The following is a 25633-nucleotide window of genomic DNA, read 5'->3' on the forward strand; positions in this document are numbered from 1 at the left end:
CACAGTTCATGAGTTCAATTCCCACATCGAGCTCTGCACCGACAGCACAGAGCCTGTTTGGGATTCTCTCTCTCTCCCTCTCTCTCATGTGCTCTGTTTCTCTCTCTCTCTCAAAATAAATAAACTTAAAAAAGAAAAAGAAAATAACCTTTTGCATGATTATAGAAAATCTTTTAGGTACTTGTTTGCTATACGAAATAACATAACTTGCCAGTGTAATTTTATGTAATGAAATCCATTAAAAATCAGTATTTAGAAAACAAATCAGGTAGAAAGCTATCCTAAATTACTTAAAGATTTTATTTTTAAGTACTCTCTATGCCCAATGTGGGGCTCAAACTCACAACCCCAAGATCAAGAGCCACATGCTCTGCTGACTGAGCCAGCCAGGCCACCCCATATCCTAAATTACTTAAAATATAATACAGTTTACCCAAATTTCATATAAAATTTATAAGAACCCTGAAAAGGAAAGCAAACCATAACTCCAATAAGGGACGCCTAAGTGGCTCAGTCAGTTAAGGGCTCTTGATTTCAGCTCAGGTCACGATCTTGCGGTTCATGAGTTCAAGCCCCTCAAGCCCCTCGTTGAGTTGTTGAGTCGAGTCTCGGGATTCTCTGTCCCAGTCTGCCTGCCCCTCCCCTGCTTGCGTTCGCTCACGCTCTTGCTCTCTCTCTCACTCTCTCTCTCAAAAGGAATAAATACAGATTTAAAAAACACCATAACTATAATAATAAAGGTGGACCACTATGGATGGTTATTTTAACATCTACTTATCTGTAGTTTGGAACCAGCAATGGAATACTAGAGCCAATCGCATGAATTCCTTTGGAAGGAGCTCCTAGATGCTGCACCAGCAGCAGAACCTTGGGAGAAAGATGCTCAAGAGGCCCACCCAGCCAGGACTGAAAACAAAAGCCTCTGGTGCAGAAGCAGTGGGTTCCCAGGGGACAGCAGTGGGACTATTAATGGTCTGAAGAGAAAACCAATTAGCCTGCTAGAGAGAACAAGAGTCCCACCCAAACAAATCAGTAATCTATAAAAGCAGCTTTACTCTCCTTGTGCCTTGGGGGAAGAAAGTATTTACAGGTGCTCCCTGTGGGCCAGATCTCACAGAGCCAGAAATAATCAAACATTACACTCAGAGCATTCAAACAGGTTTCTGCTGAGCAGAGCCCAGGACTAGGCCCAAGTCCCCCGGGGGCTCAACTGACACTTAACTACGGAGGATCTAATTGAAGTCCAGAAATAGAAAATGAGGCTATAAGACCCTCTCCTCTTCCTCTTCCCTTCTCCTCCAGTGAACCATTAAAGAGTCTGCTATCCTGGAATAAGGAAATAACCCATTTTCGAAAGCAGTCTGCCCCTGATTCAGCCTGTTTATACACAGGGAAGTCAAAGAGGATTCAACACACCCGGATTGCAAAGTAGTTCACACCGTACATCTCCAGGTCCTGAGCTATCTTCAAATATTCCATTTCAGCTTCATCCCTGTGAAGAGAATGAAAGACACTGTCACCGGAACTAAGTGAGAAAACAGAGGGCGGGCACACGCCACCCTGAGCATTGGAACCTGCCAGAAGATGTCAGTCAGAGCAGATACCAGCAAGGCTCTTCCCAGCCCTGAGTCTATTAAACGCACCGAGGTCAAGCAGAATTTCCCGGCCTCATAAAAGCCAGAGAACAGATTCATTACAGTGTCTCTTGGCTTCAATTTCACGCTTTGCCCTTGATAAATAATGATACCCGTCTCAAGGAATTCAAGAAAAGCATGTGGTATGTTATCTTCTTCCCTCAAATGGATTTGGATATGCAAATTTGATTTAAGTTGTTGCTTTATCTGGTTGTGAACTTTTTTCACCTACAAGGTTTTGGTATTGAAACAATTCTCTCGGCAACCTACCGGAGAGCTACCTTCCTGATTTTATTTCTGTGGGTGTTGTCAGAGATTAGGTCAAGAGCTATCGGGGCTGTAAAACCCAACCAAGGTCACCTACTTCTAAGCTAGGAGTCAGATTAAGATCTTAAAGCAATGACTTGCAGGAAACTCCCAAATAGGTACGATATTGAAATATTTTAACTAGGTCTCCCTATGACCTTGCCTCTTCCCTCTCTCCAATCTCAAAATGCTCTCAAATGGAATTTTAAAAATTCAACCTGAGAGAACACACAGTGTTGGCAAGCACGTGGAACAACTAGAAACACACACACTGCTGATGTAAATTGGTACAAACAATTACCTTGGAAAATCGTTTGATGTCATTTGTAATAGCGAAAAACCAAGAGACAGCCCAACATACCCAACATCCACCAATAGTGCAATGGGGAATTCATGCTTTAATAACATAGTGGAGTTCTGCACAGCAATGAAAATGAAACTGTTACTGCTATTACACACCACAAACCAATTCTCACCATATGATTCTGGGTAAAAGAAGTGAGACACAAAAAATAGGGACTCTCCGATTGCATGCAAGTAAAATTTAAAACATGCACTGCTACTCCATCGTCAGGAGAGTGGTTAGCTGTGGGGAGGAAGGATGGGGAGTGATGGGGGGGGTGGTCACGTGCTATCTCATCACCTGGTATTACACAGTGTTTTCACTTTGTGGTAATTCATTGAGTGGTACGTTTAAGACTTGCCCACTTTTCAGTATACACGGTATTAAAAAAAGAGCACGCTAGGAAGTTGATTTGAAGAGGACAATATTTTAAAGACTAATGAAAAGATGATCAATTCCTACAGTGATCAGGGAAATGCTAATGAGTACTTAAGATACATGTCTCCTCTTTTAGATTACAAAAATTAGATGGATAAAAATGAGTGGTGGGGAGAGAAACGAGGCGGGGAGAGACGTGCACACACTGCTGGTAGGCAGGTAAACATGTCCGGCCTTTGCGGAGGGCGATTTAGCGGCACCTGTCAGAACACAAAATGCTCATATCCTTGGACTCAGCAACTCTTGCAAAGAATGTATCCTCAGAACTGCTCATATAATTATATAACAACATTAGGCTGTACATTGCAGAAAGTGAAAATCTATAGCCACTCCAAATGTCATCAGTAGGGAAATGGACACAAAAGCTACAGAATATCCATACATTATAATCCTTAACGTGAAACCTAAATTGCCAATGAGTGCAGTGGGCCTGTACATCTGGACAGGCTGTATTCATGCACTAGAAGAAGCACACACAACACTGAAGACCAGCTACTCCCAGCGCTCCCTTTTTCTATATACCTCAGTACTGGATTTCGTTCAACGAGCGTGTCCTAATTTCATAGTTCTTAAAAAAAAAAAGTCCATACGGAAATGTAAACCGATAATGAAGCAGCCTCACCTGGCTCGGCCTCGGTGCTCCGCGTACCAGGCTGTAATTCTCTCCTCCCACATTTCTGGAGTCATTTGATACAGATTTATTACCTACCAAAAAGTAGAGCAAAATAAAAAACCCACATACAAAGAAAGTTTTGGTATTGTATGCCATTTTCATAATTGTGCATCATTTTTACAAAATAGCAAAGCTATTTTTAAAAAGCCACATACAGGGAGCCAGTCACATGGCACAGAGGTGGTGCGCACAGACAAGCACCATTCAGTTTGAGTCACAACTCAGAAGGGTGCACCATTACTCAGGCGTAGGTGCACCCCTCACCCAGCTGCCGTCCCTCTTTCCTGGGCTGCACGTCCCAGAGGGAGGAGCTCAGTTGGGTCGGCCAGGGCTAAGCTGTGTGTGCTGCTGCCTCTGCCTGCACAAAAGCCATCAAAGGAGCAGGGAAAGTCAGGTAAAGGTGAGAATCGGGCCTTTATTACACATGACAAATGAGTGGAGCTATAAAACCGGGAGCAGCAAAAGGGAGGGAGGGCCTGCTTCCGTGGCTAATGAACAAGATGAACAACACTGAGGATTAAAAACTACAATGTCCACCCCAATTCATCTCTATCCACCCTGCCCAGCTGCAAATAGCTCAGCTCCCTGAGCTGAACACACACTGCTCCACACACCTCCCTGGGAATCGCTGGTGCTCACCCACCTTGAAGGAAACAAACATTTACAGCCCTGGCAACCGCAAATGAATTCCACGAACCTTGGCTTTTTAATATTCTTAACAGAGATTCAACATTCTTTACTCATCAAGATTGATCACAAAATATTTATTTAAATGTTTTTGTCATGTACTTCCAATATTCCTTCAAGCCTCCCAGTTGGCTTTATCACAGAGCACATCTCTGCTGTGTCTTCCCAAATAGGGGATTGATTTCTTCTTACCCTTTTTGGAAGCAATTCTTCTTGGGCCAAAAATCCCCGCTTGTGAACAGAGGGGTCATAGTCACCATACTGGAAGAAGAAGAAAGGAGAGCAAGCGATTGAGATTCTAGAGACAACTGCCATTTCTGAATGGAGCCTGACTCTGTCTTATCCCCTCCCAGCTCCGGGAGCAATTCAGTTTCAATTCAGTTCTGATGCCAAGTCAAGATTTCTACCTTGCTAGTTTGTTACCCTTGAATGAAAATACAAAGCTGATTATATCTATGAACAGAGTTGTATAATCCCGTGAGGGATGGATGGGTAATGTGCTAATAAGAATGTGACATTTGTATGGAAATGTAGCCGTGTTTTCTAACCCAAAGAAAGCAGTCACTACCAAACATTAGCTTTTGAAAGGAAACAACAAAACACAACTGTGAAAGTTGTAATTAACAACGTGTGATAAGAGTCTTACCTACAAATCCTTCTAAGTGGCTGGTAATTGGAGACAATTGCTAGGTTGGGAGCTGGGAATAACGCAGGCAATAGTTCCAATACCTTTCATTCAAGGCTCTGAAAAGTGCTTTGGAGAAATCTGATGCCAAGGCTGTCATTCCCATTGTACAGACAAAGAAATGAGTAATAGGTTAACTGATTTTCTTAAAGCTGCAGAGCAAGTCATTAATGGGGCCAGAAATGCATTTTAATGTATTTATTTAGGGACAATAACTTGGAAATTTATGTTCTGATTTAAGAATGAATATCCCTTTCTTTCCAATGTTCATCAGCAACTTTAAGTTGTATCTCATCCCATGCCTGCTAAAAAAGCACCATGAATTGGGGCTCACTCAGTTAAACATCTGACTCTTGATTTCAGCTCAGGTCATGATCTCGTGGTTCATGAGTTGGAACCCCACGATGGGCTCCGTACTGACAGTGTGGAGCCTGCTTGGGATACTCTCTCTCTCTCTCTCTCTCTCTCTCTCTCTCTCTCTCTCAAAATAAAATAAACTTTATTTTTAAAAAACACCATAAATTAATGTCTTTTAAGAATCTCATCATTATCTTGCAAATAGTAGAATTGTACTGAGTTTTTTGAGCGTTTTTAAAGGAATTAATTTGTCAAATTAAACATTTAAAATATGCCAGTTTTTGTACCCCTGTCTTCATTTAAAAAAAACTTAAAGGAACCTGGCTTCTCTCGATCTCCTAAAGGCCTGAGGATGTGATGAGTGAGTAACTGGACTGAGTTTTAAGGGCACTCTCTCGGGAGGCAGCCGCAGAGCACAGGTAAGAGCCTGGCTCTGGAAGCAAGCAGCTAAAAATTCAAACCCAGCTCTTCCACTTATTAGCCGTGACCTTGGGAATTTTGTGTCTTGGTTTTCTCATCTGTTAAATAGGGATAATAGCAGTATTTGTCTTATAGGACTTTTATGGGGATTAAATTAAATAATACCCATACAAAATTTTTTAATGTTTATATATTTTTGAAGGAGAGACAGACAAGAGTGTGAGCAGGGGAGTGGCAGAGAGAGAGAGGGAGACACAGAATCCAAAGCAGGCTCCAGGCTCTGTGCTGTCAGAGCCCAACTCGGGGCTTGAACTCACGAACTACGAGATCAGAACCTCAGCCTAAGTGGGATGCTTAACCAAATGAGCCACCCAGGCGCCCCACCTCTCTGATTTTTGAAGGGGTAGGATGCTAAAGCAAGCCCTGTTAGTCGCATTTGCAGACCTCTTAATGGTGCTGACCAAACTCTAAATGCCGAAGTAAGCAGATATGCAAAGTTAAAGTTGTAAATTCAGGTTCCAAAGGCTTGTAAGATTAACGACCCACATTACCATACTGAGCTCCCAGCTACTTCAGTGATCAAATATGTTACACATTTGAGCAATGCAGAGGCAGCAAAGACCCTGCTTAAAGAACTTCACCGCTGGACTAACTCCACCTACAACATTAAAGCCACCTTGATACGTGTGCCTGCTCTTAAATGTCTCTTCAAAAAACAAAAGAAGAAGAAAACCCTTAAGTTGTGGCAGTTAGTGAATATAAAGGAAAGTCATACCACTCCATAGATGGAGATGGCTGTTCCTCATCCTTTTATGTACGGATGCATTCTGGTAACAAAACCAGGAGTGGATTTACTTTGAAACTAATGAATATTGGGTTCAGGTCTCTCTGCACCTGTGTGGGCCTGAACTAATTTTGTACTCAAAATTTGGTATTCTAGCATTAAAAAGAAGCCCCTAAATTATATAAACTTCAGGCTCCACAAAACCTGGATCCACCCCTGATATGAACCAACTGAATTTAAATACAAGAAGGGAATTCACCATTTAGAGGACTCTTGAAGTCAATTCTTAGGTTAAACAGAGGCTCTTTCTGGATATGAAATACTAGCCTCTGCCTATATACATGGGAAATTCGACCAAATGCTCTGAACAGGATTTCACAAAACAGATTTGGTCAATACATACACAGAATGAATAGATTCCTTACCAAAACACCGGTCACTATATTCAAGGTGGATTAAAGGCTCAAACCCATAAATGAAAATCCATAAAAATACCAGAATAAAATGTAGGACATGTGCAGAACAACAGTTGGTGAGGCCATTCTAAAAGTCACCCAAAACATAAAAAGATTGACAAGTCTGATAGATTAAAAAAAAAAAAAAAAGATAAAAGGTCAACACCCATAATATATGGAGCTCCTATAAATCAATTAGAAAAAGATAAACAACACAGTAGAAAAATGGGCAAGCTGTAAACACTTGATTCACAGAGGAAAGAAATACAAATGGCCAATAAATCTATGAAAAGATTCTCAGCCCCATGGTAATCAGGAAACAAAAACTTAAAAAAAAAAAACACCTATTTTTCTGTCAGATTAGCAAAAATTTAAAAGACTGATAGCATCCACTATTGATGAGGATGTAGAAAAACAGGTATTCTCACACACTGTTCTTTTTCTTAAAAAATTTTGTAACGTTTGTTTATTTTTGAGAGAGAGTGCATGTAAGCGGGGCAGGGGCAGAGAGAGAGGAGGACAGAGGATCCAAAGCAGGCTCTGTGCTGACAGCAGTGAGCCCAAGGCAGGGCTCAAACTCCAGAACCATGAGATTGTGACCTGAACTGAAGTCAGATGTTCGACCTACTGAGTCATCCAGATGCCCCTCACACACTGTTCTTAAAAGTTAAATTAGGAAAAGACTTTTGGAGGACAATTTGGCCATACATATTTAATGTTTTTTATTCTGATAGATTTATATACCTAAAATTCACCATCTTAAGCATACAATTCAGTGGTTTTTAGTATATTCAGAATGTTGTACACCCATCACCACAATCTAATTCCAGAATATTTCCATCATCCCAAAAAGAAATCCATACCCATTAGCAGTTAAGTCCTAATTTCCTCTTCCTTCTAGCCCCTAGCAACCACTAAATCTACTTTCTGTCTCTATGGATTTGCCTATTCTGGACATTTCATATAAGTGGAATCACACAATAGGCAGGCTTTTGTGTCCAGCTTCTTTCACTTGGCATTATTTAAATTTTAAAGATTCTTATCCTTCAGCCCAGTTATGCCATTTCTTGGTATTTATCCTAGTGAAAGATTGTTCATATGTGCCCAAAGAGGCATATTCAAAGATGTTCACTGCATTCGTTTAAATAATAGAAAAACAAACCTACATATCTACCAATAAAGACATATTGAAGTAATCCACAGTCCCTCCTTTTCAGGAAATACTGTTCAGTAGTTTAAAAATGAAGCGGGAAGGGGTGAGTGGGTGGCAGTCGGTTGAGCATCTGACTTCGGCTCAGGTCATGATCTCACAGTTCATGAGTTCAAGCCCCACGTCACACTCTGTGCTGACAGCTCAGAGTCTGAAGGCTGCTTTGGATTCTGTTTCTCCCTCTTTCTGCCCCTCCCCTGCTGGCACTCTGCCTTTCTGTGTCTCTCAAAAATGAATAAACATTAAAAATCAGGTGGGACGAGGGGCGCCTGGGTGGCGCAGTCGGTTAAAGCGTCCGACTTCAGCCAGGTCACGATCTCGCGGTCCGTGAGTTCGAGCCCCGCGTCGGGCTCTGGGCTGATGGCTCGGAGCCTGGAGCCTGTTTCCCATTCTGTGTCTCCCTCTCTCTCTGCCCCTCCCCCGTTCATGCTCTGTCTCTCTCTGTCCCAAAAATAAATAAAAAACGTTGAAAAAAAAATTAAAAAAAAAAAAAAATCAGGTGGGACGAGGGGTGCCTGGGTGGCTCAGTCGGTTAAGCATCTGACTTCAGGTCATGATCTCACACCTTGTGAATTCGAGCCTCACATCAGACTCTGTGTGGACAGCTCAGAGCCTGAAGCCTGCTTCAGATTCTGTGTCTCCCTCTCTCTCTGCCCTTCCCCTGCTCATGCTCTGTCTCTCAAAAAAATTTTTTTTTAATTAAAAAAAAAATGAAGTGGGACGATCTGTTCTGATAGTTTTAAGTAAAAAGGGCATGGTGTACAGGAGGTCCTCTGGGGTAGCCACCTAGAAGGGGAATTTCGGGGAAGGGGTACCCCCTCACCTGATGGGCTCCTATCACATCCATTGCTCTACAGAGGTCATTCCAATTCACAGTCCCTTTCTGCCCGTATGTGAGCTCAGACAACACTTCTCTCCTATTTACTAATCGTTGTCAACCTTCTGGGTTTGAAATGGCATGTTAGCGTTGCTTTGTTTTCTTGATTACTACTGAGATTGAACATCTTTTTCTATTTACTGACCATTCTCATGTTCTCCTCCATAAAGTATGTATGCCCTTTGTATCTATTTTTCTGCTATCTTTTTCTCATACACTCAAGAGTTCTTTATGTTCAGGGATATATCTACAATTCTGCTTGTAGAAATCTACCTTAAGAGGTGGAAACTTTAAAAAAAAAAAGAGGTGGAAACTTTTACACATGTACATGAAGATTCATATAAAAGGATCTTCAGTAAAACACTATTGATAACGAACGGAAGGGGGAAAAGAGAAACTAAACCTACCTCTCCCTTAGAAGGGGGATGGATCAATGAATTAGGTTTACTCATCAATGGCCACCATACAGCAATTAGGACCAACAAGCTACATCTACACATACAACATGATACATCTCAAAATCAATGTTGAGTGGGGAAAAAACATCAATGTGTAAAAGTATAAGCCACAAAAGGGGGGCGGTGTGTGAAGGACAACATCATTTATATTCACCTTTTGCCTCTTTGACATTTTCAAGTTGGTCTCCTCCCATCCAACTGACTACTGCCCCAGGTGTGAGCCTCAGAGCCTCTCCCCAGGATGACCACCACAGCCTTCTAACAGGTCTCCCTGCTTCCAAGCCTGCCTCACTCCAATATGGCCTTCACATAGCCACCAAAGGATCTATCTAAAATATAAACCCTTCACTGGCTCTGTACCACCCACACAATAAAGTCAAGACCCTTTCTGATCTGGCATCCTACAGACATACCCCTCCAGCGTCAACTCTTGCTACTTTCCACCTACACTGTACATATACCCAACTCAATTGCCTTTTGGCACTCTTTTTCCCTAACTGACATCAAAGAGTACCAAGAAACGGTAAGCCTCCTCTCCCACCATCCATTTCTCTTTCTGAACACTAGGAGTCTGCAGGCCAGCACTGCAAGACTGGTAAATTACATACCACGATCTCCCAAAGTCATTTTTAATAAGAACACATTTCAAACACCAAGTTGTCAGTATAGAATCCAACAGGTGGCTTAAAACATTGCAAGATGGTTTGGTATGTCATGTGACTGGACTGAACAAAACAAAACAAAACAACAACGACAAAAACAAAACAAAACAAAAAAAAAACCCAGACTTTCGATTCAAACATAACTCAAACTCTAACCAAGAAATATGGTTCTTGTTAACTGAACCATGTGATTAATATTTGTATTTATACTTTGAGGGTAATTGTTTCTTGATGCTGTGGAATTAGCTCTGTCTATATCATTCCAACAGCTGAAATACCATAATGAATGCATTTGTGCATAATTACATTCCATGTGTTAATGAGCCTGATTCGTTTTCCGCACCATACTTCTAAGGTTCCTTTCTGTTTCAGAAAGGTTGAGGATGAAAACAAACTGAATATGATGGAGGGAACCAGTGTGGTTTACTGAGAAGTTTGAACTAAATTAGACCCTATAAATGAATCTGGAATTTGGTGAAAGGCAGTGCGTGCTACCCAGAGACATCCCTCACACGCTACAAGGGGAGGGCAAGAGTGGAGTGCTGAGCTAAGCATCCCAGACGGTAGGGTTCTCAACCCGGCTCTAGTCTCCAGTTCCACTCTGCTTCAAATCTTGTCCATCAAGAAGTGGGCTATAAATTCCATTGAAAAAGAATTAACATAAAGTATTAGGACTTCAGACAAATTATTAATCCTTTCTGAGCCTTAAATTCCTCATCTGCAAACCAGGCATAATCCTCTCAAGCTGTGGCTCATGGAAAAGACTACACTGAGTATTGCACGAAATATTCGTGTGTAACACTTTGTAGAACTGTAAAACATTACAGGCATGTAAGATCCTATTAATACTGTAATCAGAGATATCTTTTTTAATATTAACCAACAGTCCTAGAAACTGGAAGCATGTGATAATAATCCTTAGTTTCTCAAATGCAGACTTGAAGCCACAGATTACCTTTATTTGTAAGATCCTGAAAATTTACACCGGAAAAAACAGTTAGAACATCCTCCTCCATATGAACCACATATGCTGTCTGTGAATCACTTTCATCTCTAAATTAGTAGGATCCAAATTAGTAGGGCTTTCCTACAGTGAAATCTGTTTAAGCAAACATCTGCTGGTTCCCTGAAAAGTTATTTTTTTCCACAGGTGGCCTTTGAATTTGTGGCCCAAAATCCATGTAAAGGAAATGTAGCCTTTGAGACTGAAGCCCTTCAAAGAGAGGTAGTGTCCTTGAGAGCTTGGGTCTCCTCTCAGCTGGAGAGAAAGCGTGCTAAAAAGGAACTCGGTTCTGGGCCAGGAAGTGCTCACATTTGATGAGAGTGACAATGACTGCTTCATCACTGTCAGGGCAATACTGATTGAAAGGACACATTTTTCCTGTTATTAATATTCTTAATCAAAGCATAAAAGGAAGCATATGTTTTAGCTGAATCAAGGCCCATTTTCTGCTTTTTTCAATTACTCATTTTTCTGGGCAGTGGAATAGGGGAGGCACAAAACACAATCCCAAAGCCATGAATTCTGCCCTTAGCTTTACCCAAGATTGTCCGAATGCCCTTGGGCAAATCGCTAAAGGGCAGATACTCGCTGTAGTGTCTGTATCTGTGACAGAGTCAACAACCCACTCCTCAGGCCTGGTGAACACTCAGCAAATATTAGCCGAGGCATCAAATGATTGAATTGATTCTTGTACTTCTGTTAGTCTGACCAGCATGAACAGACTTTTTTTTCCTCCCAAATGATAGGCCAGTCATTTCCCAGCTTTGATCTGAAATTGTATTAAACTACCCCCCAAAAAAGTGGGCTAAGAAGTTAAGAGTATCTTATTAATTTTCTTAACACTACAGGGAAATGGCTTTATGGACACCTCTAACGATAAAGGAAAATAAAAACTGAAAAGATTATGCAAAATCACAAAAGTAATGAAGATGCCCCAATTCTGGGGCCTCTTCTTACACTGCAGGGGAGGGGTAGGAAGCAGTAGGACCAAGAAAAGAAGCTATGTGATTGAAGTGGGGTATCTGAGGGACACGAAGCACTCCTGACTGACCCTGTAGTTGGTCTTATGAAAACAGAGAGGTCAAAACACAAGAGCGGTGGTCTCCTCCACCCCCCTCCCAGTCCGCAGTGATTCCTCTAGGAATGATTCACTCACAGCTCAACTGGGCTTGGGGTGCCAAACAGCCTACAGTACCAGCCATGAGCAAAGCTAGCATGCCCATCAGGGGTGAAGGAAGTAGGGCATTCTCTAGGCTATAGCAGGGTCCCCACACACAGGGCTGCTGGTCCTCAGAGGATGAGTCTGGAATAAGGACCTGGGCCTTTCTGACCTAAATGCTATAGTTTGGCCCAAACTGGAGACAGTAAGTTCATTTTCCTTGGTTCATAAAAAGAAAGGTTGGTCCAGTGATTGCAATAAACCACATGTGTGTAATGAGATTACACAGACAATTCATCATAAGCGTACACTTAACACTTGTACACACACACACACACACACACATTCTCACAAGATTATACAGAACCTGGGACAGTGACAGTGGTTTCCCCAGCCCAAGTCCTAAACACTTCCTTTCTGGGGAAAGTCTCTCTGAAGCCTAGAAAACCTGAAGAAACAAAAGACTGGAGTGATCCTGTGACACACATTAATGCCAAGGAGGAAGGCACTTTTCTTCTTTGAGCCTACCTTGGCCTGGACGGCGTAAGAAGCCAGGAGCACAGAAGCCTCGGGAGGGCAGTAGATCTTTTCATCTAAAATCTGCTTCTTTACCTGAAAGGGGCAACAAGGGAGACATGACGCTGTGTGCGTGAAAGTGAGCTGTGCAGGCTGGTCACAGCAGATGGCTGCAGGGTATTCTAATGAGGCCTGCCAAACCAGCCTGTTAATGATTTTCTGACAAAGGGTACAATTTTTTTTATTGCTGCAGACAGGTTGGGAGTTCAGTCACTGAGAAGTTATTGGTAAGATGACTACAAAAAAAAAAAAAAATGCTGAAGAGGAAAAATACTTCCATGGTTAAAACAGAGACTGATATCTGGACCGTGACAGAGGGGAGCTGTGAATTCCAGAAGTGTCAGGGGCAGCTCTGGTGGTGATTGTGGCCTCGGCCACTTGCTGAGCACACGCAGCACCAGAGGAAATGGGAGTCTACTTTAAAGTCTTAACACAAGACAAAAGTCAGCAAGGCCACTGAGTTATGACTGCAGGAAAAAAACCCATCACTTTCCAAATGCCTGCTCTAAGGAAAAAGGAAGCAATAAAGTTTGATCGATTAAACTTTTAAGCACATGTGAGGTCCAGGAAATATAATTCTTAAGCCATAATGTTGAATTAACGGATCTCGTTGCATTTAATTTCTTAGAATGGTGCAGCGTGTGATGTTCCAGACATAGAGGCAAGAGAGCCTCACTGAAATAAACACAACAGGAAAGCCAACTCTCTTTTCACAGATGTCAACAGTCACCAGATTCATAAAAGTAGTAAATTTTGCCTTGCTCAGCCACGAAAACACTCCAACATTTCAATATGAGGAAAAATGAAGCTAAAGTCACAAGAGGGATGGGCACTTCTTCTAAATGCTAACAAGAAAGTCATCTCTATAACACTAGGACATTCTGGGGCCTAGGAGATCATTATGTGGTTTTATTCAAAGCAGTGTAACTTTCTAATCCCTGATTTATTTTCAAAGGAAAAAAAAAAGCCATACTACAGAAAAACTGAAAGGGTTTCCCTTTGAAGGAAAGTGTTAGGGATGGGGGAGTGTGTGTGTATATCTATATACACTTTTTTTGGCAAACCTTTTTTGGAAAATAAATTATTTGGGGGTTTTATTACATTTAACTTAATATTAACTGAACATAACAATCTGAGGCTCAAACTAATTACAGGAGGACTATGTGACAGCCCATACATACGTCTACTTCTGGGAAATCCTGTAATTAACGCCCCTGTGCGATCTACCGACAGCGGGCATCTCTGGGCACACAAGCAGCTCCACCACCAATCACTGCAACTAACCATGAAACTGGGGCAGCACTCTGATCAAGCGGTAAGAACACAAGCAAAACTGACAGGGTTTTCATCCTCACACAAACCCCCACTCATCGCGCCCCTAGATGGTCAGTCTTAGCAGTCTTTGAACCCATAATCATGGAGCTCCTCATCTCTTCAATTCGGTTGAGCAATTACGGAATGCCTCCTGCATATTCAGTGAGCTTTGCCTTTAATGGGCTTATACTCTAATGAAGGAGTAGGGATAAGACATTCACATACAATGGGCAGCATGAAGCATGATGCCTGAAGTTCCACACGTGTGGGATTAGTCACGTGGAGTCAAACTCCAACTCACTGGAGTTCTGAAGTCCTGTCTTAATGACAGCAAATTTTGAACTTTTGGAAAAATTACTCTTTCCAAGACTTTCTCTTTGGACTTCCTTTGTAACTATTAAGTACTTTTCACTTAGAAGAAAATAGGATCCATCTTCAAAGAGACTTCAAGCCAGGTAGCTACTTGTACCCGTTCTTTCACTACCCTATTTTTGCAATCTTCTCTGACACCAATTCTCCTTACTCAAGTACAAGTTCTATTCTGAAGACTTTTCCCCCCATTATGGAACCAAAGGGACTGACTTCCCAGAGGCAGGACATTTTCACGATGCCAAGGCCTCTGTGGTCAACACCGTGGGGGCCATCCAGGCTGCCTCGGCAACTACCCCTGGGTGAGTTCTCTCAGAATAAACGGGGCTAGCACAGACTGGTGTACCTGCAAGAAGAATAAATGTTGCGTGATCTCCTGAACCAGCTCCTCCTCGGCATTCTCGGGATAAAATTTGGCCAGGAAGTGAAAGGTGACTGGCTCTTCCTTTGAAACATCATGATCCAGTACCTGCACAATTACAGAGCAAAAGAAGAACAAGGTATGTTGGCACCTGTTCCTCCCCTGCCACCATCCTTTTGCAGGGAGCGTATAAATATTTTTCCCTCTCTAAATTCATCACATTTCCCAAAGGCTATGATCCTACAGTTTGAAGCATTCATGAAGCCATCTATAACAAGAGGTAATATTCACCTCACATGGCGTTTCTGAACCAAATTAATCAATATCCCCAATGGGTGAGAGGAGCTGAGATTATTAAGGCACAGATGTTCTCAAGGCCACAGAGATAGTTAAAAAGTAGAAATTTATAACTCAAAGGTCTTGGGCACTATCTTTTACAGTAGGCTGAAGGCTTTTTAATTTTCTAAACTGGTGGATTCTTCCTATATTCTTTTTGTTACTGCTAACCCCCAACATTTAGGTCCAGATCAGGATGGACCTTAGAGATGATGAACTCTATTTTCGTGAAATCCTCTGAACATTAACTGAGCAACAAAAGTGAAATGTGTCCATTGTGGCAACCCTTGTTTCAAGGAACCTCTAGAGATGCCCTACAAAATACTTGAGTGCAGCCAGTAAACCACACTGCCTTTAATCTTCTAACAATTTCATCCACCCACTGAAAAGCTTGAACCATCTGCTCTCCAGAATGAATTTCATTTCAGGACATAAACATGCCATGTGACAGGCTACAAGGCTCCATTAACATGTGTCATAATTTATTTCCTTTGAGCAGCAGGTTCCATGGCTCCTGATGCCCCCAATCTAATATCCATTTGGCCAACACTCAGATATGATTTAAAACTTATTTTGCTGAGAATCACAAAAAGATACACAAAGTTCTGCTGTCTTTGATAGATAATTCTTCATGCTCCTGTCCAAATTCCAGGTGGCAGTGCCCAGGAGATCCAAAATAAACCAGATCTAGGACACTCACTGACACTGGCATGTGGGGGCCCTTCAATGCTCATGATCATGGGAATTACCATATGAAATTTATAACCAGCAGAGATCCCAACAACGAAGATTCAGATTACTGTGTACATATGGAAACACAATTTGAACACTTGAGCTTAGAGTCAAACTTGTAAAAAACAGGAGGCGTTCATTGTTTATCATGCCATGCAGCAGATGATAAAATCAATTGCAAGGGGTACCATTTGGAGTAAGAATTAGACATTGACTTATTTTGAGATCTAGGGGTCTTTTAGGAGTTACTAACAAAAGCAGATGGCCCTGTTCCCAAATGTCTTCATGGTTAGATAGGCAGGTAAGTAGGTAAGTGTGGCTTTGTGTGCACATGTGAATCCACGCAGAAGGCAGTTTCCCTAGGCAATATCCATTTCTAAGCCACATTAGAACTGCCGGGAGCCCCAACTCATCATCCAGGCCTCAGAAGCCCCAGAGAATCATAAAGACTTAAGACAAAACGGTCATTCTGTCTTCACCACAGGGACCAGGGCACTCTTTATTCTTTAGATCGTGTTAATGATTAAATTGAGTTGGGCCACAGTGTTTCTTGAAAAGACTTAAAAACATTCCCTAAAGAACATGAGTCCCAAGCAAATCTTTCAAAGACATAAACTGTATTTAAAAAAAAAAAAAAGGGCATAATAATATAATAGTAATTTTTATTCATAAAGCCTGACTAGTGGTTCAGTAAGTTGAATAGCATAAAGCCAGAAGCAATCAGCCTGGTGACAATGAATAAAGAAGCCAGGGATGGCAACAGTTTTATGCTCATTGGTTCTGCTCACCTAGGAGAGCGTGTGAGGGGCAGTAAGCCTGTGGCATCTCCAGAACCTGTTTTCTACATGACTTACTCAGGACTTGCCCCTTTCTCTACTGTGCATCCATAATGCCCCATGATGAGTAAAGAAGCTAGGCACATGCTCAGGGAAAAACCAGAGCACACACCAGCCTCACTGGTTTCATCAAGTTCCAGCCCAACCTTCTTGTCCATTTTGAGCCAGGCCACGGTGTCCTTGATTGTGTACTGCAGTCCAAAGAACCAAGTTTCCCGAAGCCCCAGGGTCCGGCACACCAAATCAAAGAGGTCCTTCCCTTTCCACTTCATCTGCAATATAACAGACCAATAGGGAAGGGCAGCGTGAGCAAAAAGTCATAATCCACTTGAACAAAAACCTTTTCTCTGTACTCCCTACTCTCAGGTGCCAAAATGTGGGGATGGCACTAAGATGGCTGATGAGCACAGAATTCCTAAATAATTTTAAAGCTTCCTACACAAAACCATGAGTGGGAAAATACCAATTAGAGCTTAATGGCTTAATCACTGCAAAGCATACACAATACCTCCCTTGGACAGTTCCTTACAGATCTTAATATCCCCAAAGCTGCTAATTTAGGAAAGCTGGTAAATAAGCATCCTCATTTAGGAGAGTCTAGCCTCTTCAGTTAACCCAGGGAGATGGCTAGCTTCTAGGGACATTGATTTCTTTGAGACTTTGTCATTGATTTAAAGAAAATTTTTTTAATGTTTATTTCTTTTTGAGGGGTGGGGTGGGGGTGGGAGGAGACCCAGAATCCTAAAGGGGCTCCAGGCTCTGAGCTGTCCGCACGGAGCCCGATGCAGGGCTTGAACTCACAAATGACGAGATCATGACCTGAGCTGAAGTCAGAAGCCACCCAGGCACCCCAGTCGTTGATTTTTTTTTTTTTAAATCATGACAGTGTCCTTTGATAAAAAGCTAGTGTTTTCTTGTTTTTGTTTTATAAAGACTAGTTTTACTGAAAGTTTTTTTTTAAAGCAATACAGGGGAGGAAGTTAAAACCCAAGCCATAAATCACGTACAGTCAGCCCAACTACACATCCTTCCTATTCCGATGCATAACTGAGGCCAAAGGAGAGGTGACTCACCCATGGTCACACGGAGCAATTTCAAATTCTCGGTATCTAAACCCAGGGAATGAACAGACACCAATAAACTGCAGCATGCTTAACCTACAGCTTCACTTTCAAAAGGATCTAAAGCAATGGCTGCTAAACCCTTTTCTCAGCTTTTCAATCTCAGAAAATGGAAAAACAAGTTCAACATCTTAATAGGGGAAAAAATGCCCAGCCGCTTGGTAAATGTTGCCACCTTGTGGCTTCCAAGTTAAATCACCCAGGGTGTTCCCTTACAAGCCCCTCAGCTGCTGCTTGCCCCCAAGCCCCACCCCTGCTGGCCCCCAGGTATCAGGTGGACATTCAACTGTACACCAGGGACAGTTGTGAGCACACGAGACACATCACAGACATGGAGGTCACAGTAAGAATAATCTTGGGATTCAAATGCAAAGTCGCCAGACACCCGAAGGACAAGACCACTGGACTGCAGAAGCATCTGTCCTTCTCCAGCCCTCATTAGAAATCTTCTCCCAATGTCCTGGCACATGGAAGATGCATAATGAAAAGGAATGGGAGAAGAAGTTAGGGTTTAGAGACAGGTTATAAAAGCAAGAAGGAAAAAAATAAGTTAGACCTCTAATATCTGATTGGCTCTTGCTAAAACCTGATTGTACAGAGCATTTTTCAAGTAGGTCTTCTATTTTTAATATATATGAATGAACAGTGTGTTCTCTGGGAGGTACTCAGCAGGAAAGCCCATCCATTCTCCGTGTTTACAGTCAAAGAGCAAAGTAGCGACCCAGATGGAAGGGCACCAAAACCGCAGCAGACAAGTGGCTGAGGTATGAAATGGCTTTTGTCCTTCACGGGGGCCACTTCTCCTGTATGTCCTTCTAGCTCTGCCCCATCTCCTCTCTGTGACTTTAGTGAGACCCCTGTAACACTACAAAGGATGAGGTCTTTAGAAATTATTTTGAGTAGAATAAAATAAAATGACAAGTTTTATTAAAAAAAAAAAAAATGATGGCCTTCCCCTTCTGCAAGGCTTGCTAAACGCTTGCGGGCACACCCATTCCCCAGTCTGACAACAGCACAAAGGATTTTTTAATTCAAGGCAGGTTTTAATTCCTACAGGCAGACTTCACTGAAGAAATGTTATTTTGGAAAACTAGGAGCTTCGGGATGCTGATTATCCTCTTGTCTCTATTTTAAGCCGGTACATAGTATATAAATTATAAATGACTACCTTTCTAGGAGATAATGTAAGGCTAAAGAACAGACATTAACTTGGAGAAGTTGAACACCCAAGGGCCAGGAAGATCACAGTATGGATTCCCAGGCTGCCATAACTCACAGCCACGGAGGGGCCGGGCTCTGCCACGGAGGACCCGGGCGCAATTGGGACGTGCAGCACATCTTAACCAAAGCTGAGAATAGTGAATTTCTTGACTGGGGGGGAGAGGGGGTGGAGTTTAAATTCTCAAACATAGTATCATATTAAAGCAGTTTTCCTGCATTCCTTTCTACTTCTTTGTTTTTAAAATGCAAAACTACCCCTGTTGAATGCAAATAGACGTCTTTGTTTCCAGGAAGCTTGCAAGAAAGTGAGGAGGGGGGGGGGAATCTCACACCAATTCACGGTGTCTTATTTAGATTCTTAACTTTGACTCTAAGGATCATAGAATGTCAGTGTTGGATGTGAGCCGGAGTCATTAGCTACTGTAGACCCCTCCCCTTTAAGTATAAATAAGGAAACCGAGTCACAGATTCTTTGGCAGCCTTCTGAAGCAGACACTGGCCTTTTTCCTGGCGATCTAAGGTAGGCAACCCCCTCAGCTTCTCAACGCCTCTTTTTCTGCTAGGAGCCTTTCCATTTGTCTTGCCTTCCACCAGCACTCCCCAACCACCTTTTCCAGTAAGAAACGTGTCTTAACACTCTTCTCCCATCCTGAAACCAAACCCATTCTTGGGAAGAGCCAGATATTGCTCCTTTACAGCTCAGTGTGAATTAAAGCCTCTGCTACAGCTCATTCTTTGAACAAGCATTACAGAGCACATCCTATATGCCCCGAAATGCCAGACACTGAGGACGCAAAATGGTGGATGCATGGGCCCTATGGGAGACACAAGCAAGGACCTAAGTCAGAAAAGGCTTTAGAGAACAAGTGAGGGTTAGACGAAAGAGAGAAAGAATTCTTAAAAAGAAAATCATGATAATCTCAGTGAAATGCAAGTCATCTGGTAGAGCTGAGACAGCCTGAACTCAAGAGGGGGCGTGGTGAGAATGGGGCGCCATGTGGGGCCAGGTGGCTCGTCTTGGGAGTCACTGAAGGCTCTTGGGCAGAGGAGTAATGGGATCAGATCAGCATTCCAGAATGCACTGGACAGGGCGGACAATAAGTTGGAGGAAAGGAGCCTAGAATCAAGAAGGGCAGAAAGGAGGCCAACTCCCGCCTTGATTAAGGCAGTGGGAGGGAGAGAAGACAGCCTGAGAATTGGAAAGAAGGCAGTCCCAGAGCTGGCACCTGAGTGCTGGTAGGGACTGAGGGATCAAGAATGAAGAGGGACACCTGCATTTCTGGCTTGAACAGTAGATGGTTCCACTAGAGGAGCGATGGCATACAGGAGGAGCAGCATGTTTCAGAGGGAATAGATGAACAATTGTTAGGATAAGTTACCATGTCAGAGGAAACCAGGTAGAGATGTCCTAAATACATTTGATTTAAAGTCTTATTAGCTCAGGGGCGCCTGGGTGGTTCAGAGGGTTAAACGTCCGACTTCGGCTCAGGTCATGATTTCATGGTTCGTGAGTTTAAGCCCTGCATCAGCCTCACTGCTGTCAGCACAGGGCCCTCTTCAGATCCTCTGTCCCCCTCTCTCTCTGTCCCTCCCCAGCTCACGCATACGCATGCTCTCTTTCTCTCTCAAAAATTAATAAATATTTTTGAGCTCAATTTATTAGCTCTATTTATAAAATCAAATGTTCTATCATAAAGTAATTAAGAAGTTTTTCTTTTGGAGGTGCCTGGGTAGCTCAGTCAGTTAAACCTCTGACTCCTGATTTCGGCTCAGGTCATGATCTCACAGTTCCGGAGTTCGAGCCCTACATCAGACTCTGTGCTGACAGTGGAAGCCTGCTCAGGATTCTCTCTCTTCTCTCTCTGCCCTACCCCCCCCACCTCAAAAATAAATAAACATTTCGTTAAAAAAAGAAGAAGGGGCGCCTGGGTGGCTTAGTCGGTTGCGCGGCCGACTTCAGCTCAGGTCATGATCTCACGGTCCGTGAGTTCGAGCCCCGCGTCAGGCTCTGTGCTGACAGCTCAGAGCCCGGAGCCTGCTTTGGATTCTGTGTCTCCTTCTCTCTGACCCTCCCCCGTTCATGCTCTGTCTCTCTCTGTCTCAAAAATAAATAAACGTTAAAAAAAGAAGAAGAAAAGGTTTTTCTTTTGGGTTCAATCTAACCTCCAACACATTGTGTACCTACATGAGGTTCCACTTTTCAACAAGCCCTTCCCTAAGTGTATGCAGACTTGTTTAGTCCTCTTAATTTGGGTTTCTTTTATTTTACTTATTTTGAGAAAGAGAGAAGAGTGTGTGAGCATGCAAGCAGGGGAGGAGCAGAAAGAGAAGGAGAGAGAGAATCCCAAGCAGTCTCCCTATGGTCAGCACAGAGCCTGACGCAAAGCTTGATTGAACCCATGGAACGTAAGATTATGACCTGAGCTAAAATCAGTAGTTGGATGCTTAACCAACTAAGCCACCCAGAAACCCTGGGTTTCTACTGCTTTACAAACAAGAACCACTGGTCACAGTTGTTCCAGGTGATTCCCATGGCACTCTGTAAAAGGAGGTCTTGGGTTGTGAATGGGCTTCCTTGGTGCCAGATGACTCACCAGAATGTGACCATGTCCCTTTTTACAGTTTTATCAGTGATCCACTGCATTGTGCTGATGCTGTGACGTGATCTGAACATCTGAGTGTCTCCTAAGATTGGAGGTGCCTCAGAGCAATAGTGACATCAGTCATCTCTCTGTTGCCCACAGTGCCCAGTCGACTTTGTACATAAAAGACACAGCAGGGGCACCTGGGTGGCTCGGTCAGTGGGGCATCTGACTTCGGCTCAGGTCATGATCTGACGGCTTGTGAGTTCAAGCCCCACATCGGGCTCTGGGCTGACAGCTCGGAGCCTGGAACCTGCTTCGGATTCTGTGTCTCCCTCCCTCTCTGACCCTTCCCCACTCACACTCTGTCTCTCTCTCAAAAGTAAATAAACATTAAAAAAATTAAAAAAAAAAAAAAAAAAGACACAGCAAACGGGGCACCTGGGTGGCTCAGTTAGTTAAGCTTCTGACTTCGGCTCAGGTCCTGATCTCACGATTCGTGAGTTCAAGCCCCATGTTGGGCTCTGTACTGACAAGCTCAGAGCCTGGAGCCTGCTTTGGATTCTGTGTCTCCCTCGCTCCCTGCCCCTCCCCCACTCTGTCTCTGTCTCTCTCTCAAAAATAAACAAACATTAAAAAAAATAATAAAAATTTTAAAAAGATACAGTAAACAATGGTGTCAAACAGAAGACTCACCTACTTCAAAAACCCAAGGCTCGGGGCACGTGGGTGTCTCAGTCGGTTAAACATCTGGCTCTTGATTTCACCTCAGGTCATGATCTCATGGTTCATGAGATCAAGCCCCACGCTGGACTCTGTACTGACAAGCACAGAGCCTGCTTGGGATTCTTCCCCACTCCACCCCCGCTCCTCCCCAGCTCATTCTCTCCCTCTCTCTCAAAATGAATAAATATTAAAAAAAAAACAAAAAACAAAAAACAAGGTTCAAAAACGTAAAGCAAAATTAGCTGCCATGCATCCACTCCTCCAACAAATATTTCATGAACACACCTTGTGTCCAAGCACCACTCAAGGTACAGAAGATAATAAGGAACAAAAGAGACAGTCTCTGCTCTTACAAAATGAGCTTAGGACATGAGCCAGTCACCTCCCTCACCCTACACACAATAATCAACTCCAAGCGTGGTTTCTAGCACTACAACACTTGTGAGTGCCACAATAGGGACCCCCAGGAAGGGACACTGTCTTCGAGGGCAGGGAAGAATGGCATCTAAATTAACTCTCATGGTGGGAGAGGGGAGCCAAGTGAAGACTGGGCTTGAGGAAGAAACAGTGAACAGGGTAGTGTGATCCAAGCACGGGAACAGCATATGTAAAGGTCTAGAGGCAAAAAAGCTTAGATGGTCCGTGTAGGAAATGAAAGCACCGTAGTTCAGTTTGACTGGAGAATTACTGCTGTGCTTCTGCAAGGACCCAAACTGCCACCTAACACCAATTCTTTGTCAACTAACTCCACCTCTCTCACTTTCACCACAGAACCCAAAAAGTTATCCGGGTGACTGTCTTCTCCCTTTTCCCCAAGGAGAAAACATAACCATATCATTCCAGATATACAGAAGTCGAATCATTACCTAAGATGGATGCCTCTGTACATTAGGGCTTAATTCTTTCCAGGAACCAGTCTAAGAGGCACAGATAGATAGCTGTCTAACATCAGTATGAATCTCCGTGCTGTCACTGTGTGACCTCGGGCAGGTTATTGAACTTCCTTGTGCTTCGCGATGGGGATAATAAACAGACCCTGTCTTAGCAAATTAATCTAAGGATTAAGTACATTAATATATGTTAAAAGCCTAAATACTTAGTAAATATAGTGCCCAGCTCATGGTAAATACTCAATAAAGGGTGGTCATTATTCATTCTAATCCCACCTCCTCTCCTTACATTCTCAAATGGTGCCATGTAAAGCCTCCTGGTCCTGTTTCACTCCATGGATGATGGATGACAGATCAGAAAGGGCACCATCAATTCTCATCGAGCTAACCATGCTATCACTCATTTGACAAACACTTATTGAGCACCCATTACATCCTAGTCATTATGTTCGGCACAAGAGATAAATGATGAATTCAGGACAAGACACTGTCCCCATTCATGTCTGACAGGGAAGACAGGTAGGTAAATAGATAACAAAAATGCAACCTGGTAAAGGCTAACAGACCACGGTGCTGTGGAAACACAGCTCGGGCCTGGGGGCCTGGGGTGAGGGGCTTCCCTGAGGAGACACGGTCTGAGCTGGGTCTTGGAAGCCAGGCAGTAGTTGATACTCTGGTGAAGGGGCTGAAGAAAGGGAGGTCATGCCAGCCAGAGGGAACAGCATGTCTGCCACTTGGGTCCAAGCTGTTGCAAAGTGAAGGAATGTTCTTTGCACTTTTCTAGTTAGTATCTATCTGACAAGCAGCATAATTACACTATCTGCAGTACTGAATGTTCAATGCGGTACTGAATAGGCAGCTTCCGCCCGATGCATGTGACACTTCGGACTCTCCACAAGTTGATTAGGAAGCAGGTTGCTCAGTCATGGGTTCCAAGCAGCCACGCATCCCATAATGACACCTGCCAGATCTCTAAGAAGATCCCACGGCCAGTGGGATGAGTCTCATATTTATTTTTTTATTAAAATATTTCCTTTTCTGATACCTGATAGCACATAAGCCTTCCAGGCTTTGCCCTTACACTACTTAAAGGTCTTTTTGTTAGGGTCTGTTCTTTTTCCAGAACAGATGCTTTAGTGTTCACTGAGGCCCATGTCTCTCCACCTGGCCTAAGTGTTCAAACTCCTCCCCACACATCGGCACAGCTCTGTGCCTCATCTCGGCCTAATGAAGAGCAGGGACGCTAACAGGCAGACAATCATTTTGCAGACAGGAAAAGGGAGGCGGCAGGAGTGAGAGAGGTGATCTGCAGGGAGAAGGCAGGAAGAAGCACAAATCTGGACTCCATGGTGTGCAAGCAAGCTCCTGCTCTGCAAGCCTTGTCCTCGAGGTGCCCTTCAAGCAGAGGGGCTGATGGTAGTGAGCCTGGAAGGACAATGCTGCTGGCTCTGTGGCTGTGCTCTCCCATTACTTTAACAGGCTGCAGTGCTATTTCATAGATATATACTTGTGCCTGCATCAAAGATAGATGCGTATGAACTTTATAAACGGGACTAAGTGCTGTCAGCTTGTTATTTTTCGTAGGGGCGGGATTTATGAGCTTTACCCAAAGTGAAGTGCTTGTAATTTATCAACCTAGGATGTTTTAAGTAAATAGCACTAAGCACTCACCCTCCACAGCAGGAACATAGCACTTCTCTGTTGTAGGAAGCAACTGGCACCAATAACCTACAGCGCTGATCGGGGTCTATTAACCGGGGAAATGTTATGAATAGCATCTCTTGGCCAGGTTTAGACTCACAACCCTAAAACTACCATTTGTTTTTTACTTTCGACACTTCACATTGCATTTCTCCCACTGCTTTCTCTGGGTCATGCAGCCACCAACAATCACACTTACTCACTGATAAACCCGGGGAGGGTCAGTAGGAAACCAGCTCCATGATGGGAAACGGCCACAGTTAGAAGATGACAACTTTCTTAAAGAAAGAGAACTGAATTTGGCCACCATCTGTGAAGTGTTGAAGAATTAAGACAACAGAGAAACTTCGGCTTTATAAAGAAGACTCAAATCTGGAAAAAGCAACCAGGGAAAACAACATTCCATTTCATAGAGGTCTGGGGGACTAGCCGCACAAGGCATGCTATTTGATTAGCTGTCTCTTCCAGAAGATGAAAGAGAAGTGACAAACCCAGCATTTGCTTATTAGGGTTTAACTCACAAGCTGCCCTAGTATTTGCCATAAAAACTGTCAAAAGGTTAGCCCCCTTACAGATAGAGCAATGAAGGAACTGTGCCTCCCCAGGCTCAGGACATGGGCCATGTGTTTACCACTATTTCAGAAATGGAAAACCAAGGATAACTGTGATTTCCTCTCTTAACATTTATCCCTAACTGACTTCTGCAGTCATCGCTGG

General features: G+C 43.1%; 1 protein-coding gene across 5 annotated transcripts in view; it reads right to left on the reverse strand.

Annotated features, from left to right (window-relative positions):
• Window positions 1-25633, reverse strand: part of NF2 (neurofibromin 2) — an 80387-nt gene that overhangs the window by 35694 nt on the left and 19060 nt on the right. For 3 of the 5 annotated variants that reach the window (XR_006195075.1, XM_042909650.1, XM_042909649.1), the window contains exons 2-7: window positions 16822-16947; window positions 14757-14879; window positions 12680-12763; window positions 4274-4342; window positions 3344-3426; window positions 1417-1492 (exon numbers count right to left, since the gene is read on the reverse strand). Coding sequence is in view for 4 of the 5 variants with exons in the window: in XM_042909650.1 (XP_042765584.1) it covers window positions 1417-1492; window positions 3344-3426; window positions 4274-4342; window positions 12680-12763; window positions 14757-14879; window positions 16822-16947 (561 nt within the window). In the remaining variant the exon portion in view is untranslated. The remainder of the gene's footprint in view (window positions 1-1416; window positions 1493-3343; window positions 3427-4273; window positions 4343-12679; window positions 12764-14756; window positions 14880-16821; window positions 16948-25633) is intronic. The other 2 variants (XM_042909652.1, XM_042909651.1) reach the window with 1 other exon arrangement.

This window comes from Panthera leo, chromosome D3 (genome assembly GCF_018350215.1).
Source record: "Panthera leo isolate Ple1 chromosome D3, P.leo_Ple1_pat1.1, whole genome shotgun sequence".
NCBI lineage: Eukaryota > Metazoa > Chordata > Mammalia > Carnivora > Felidae > Panthera > Panthera leo.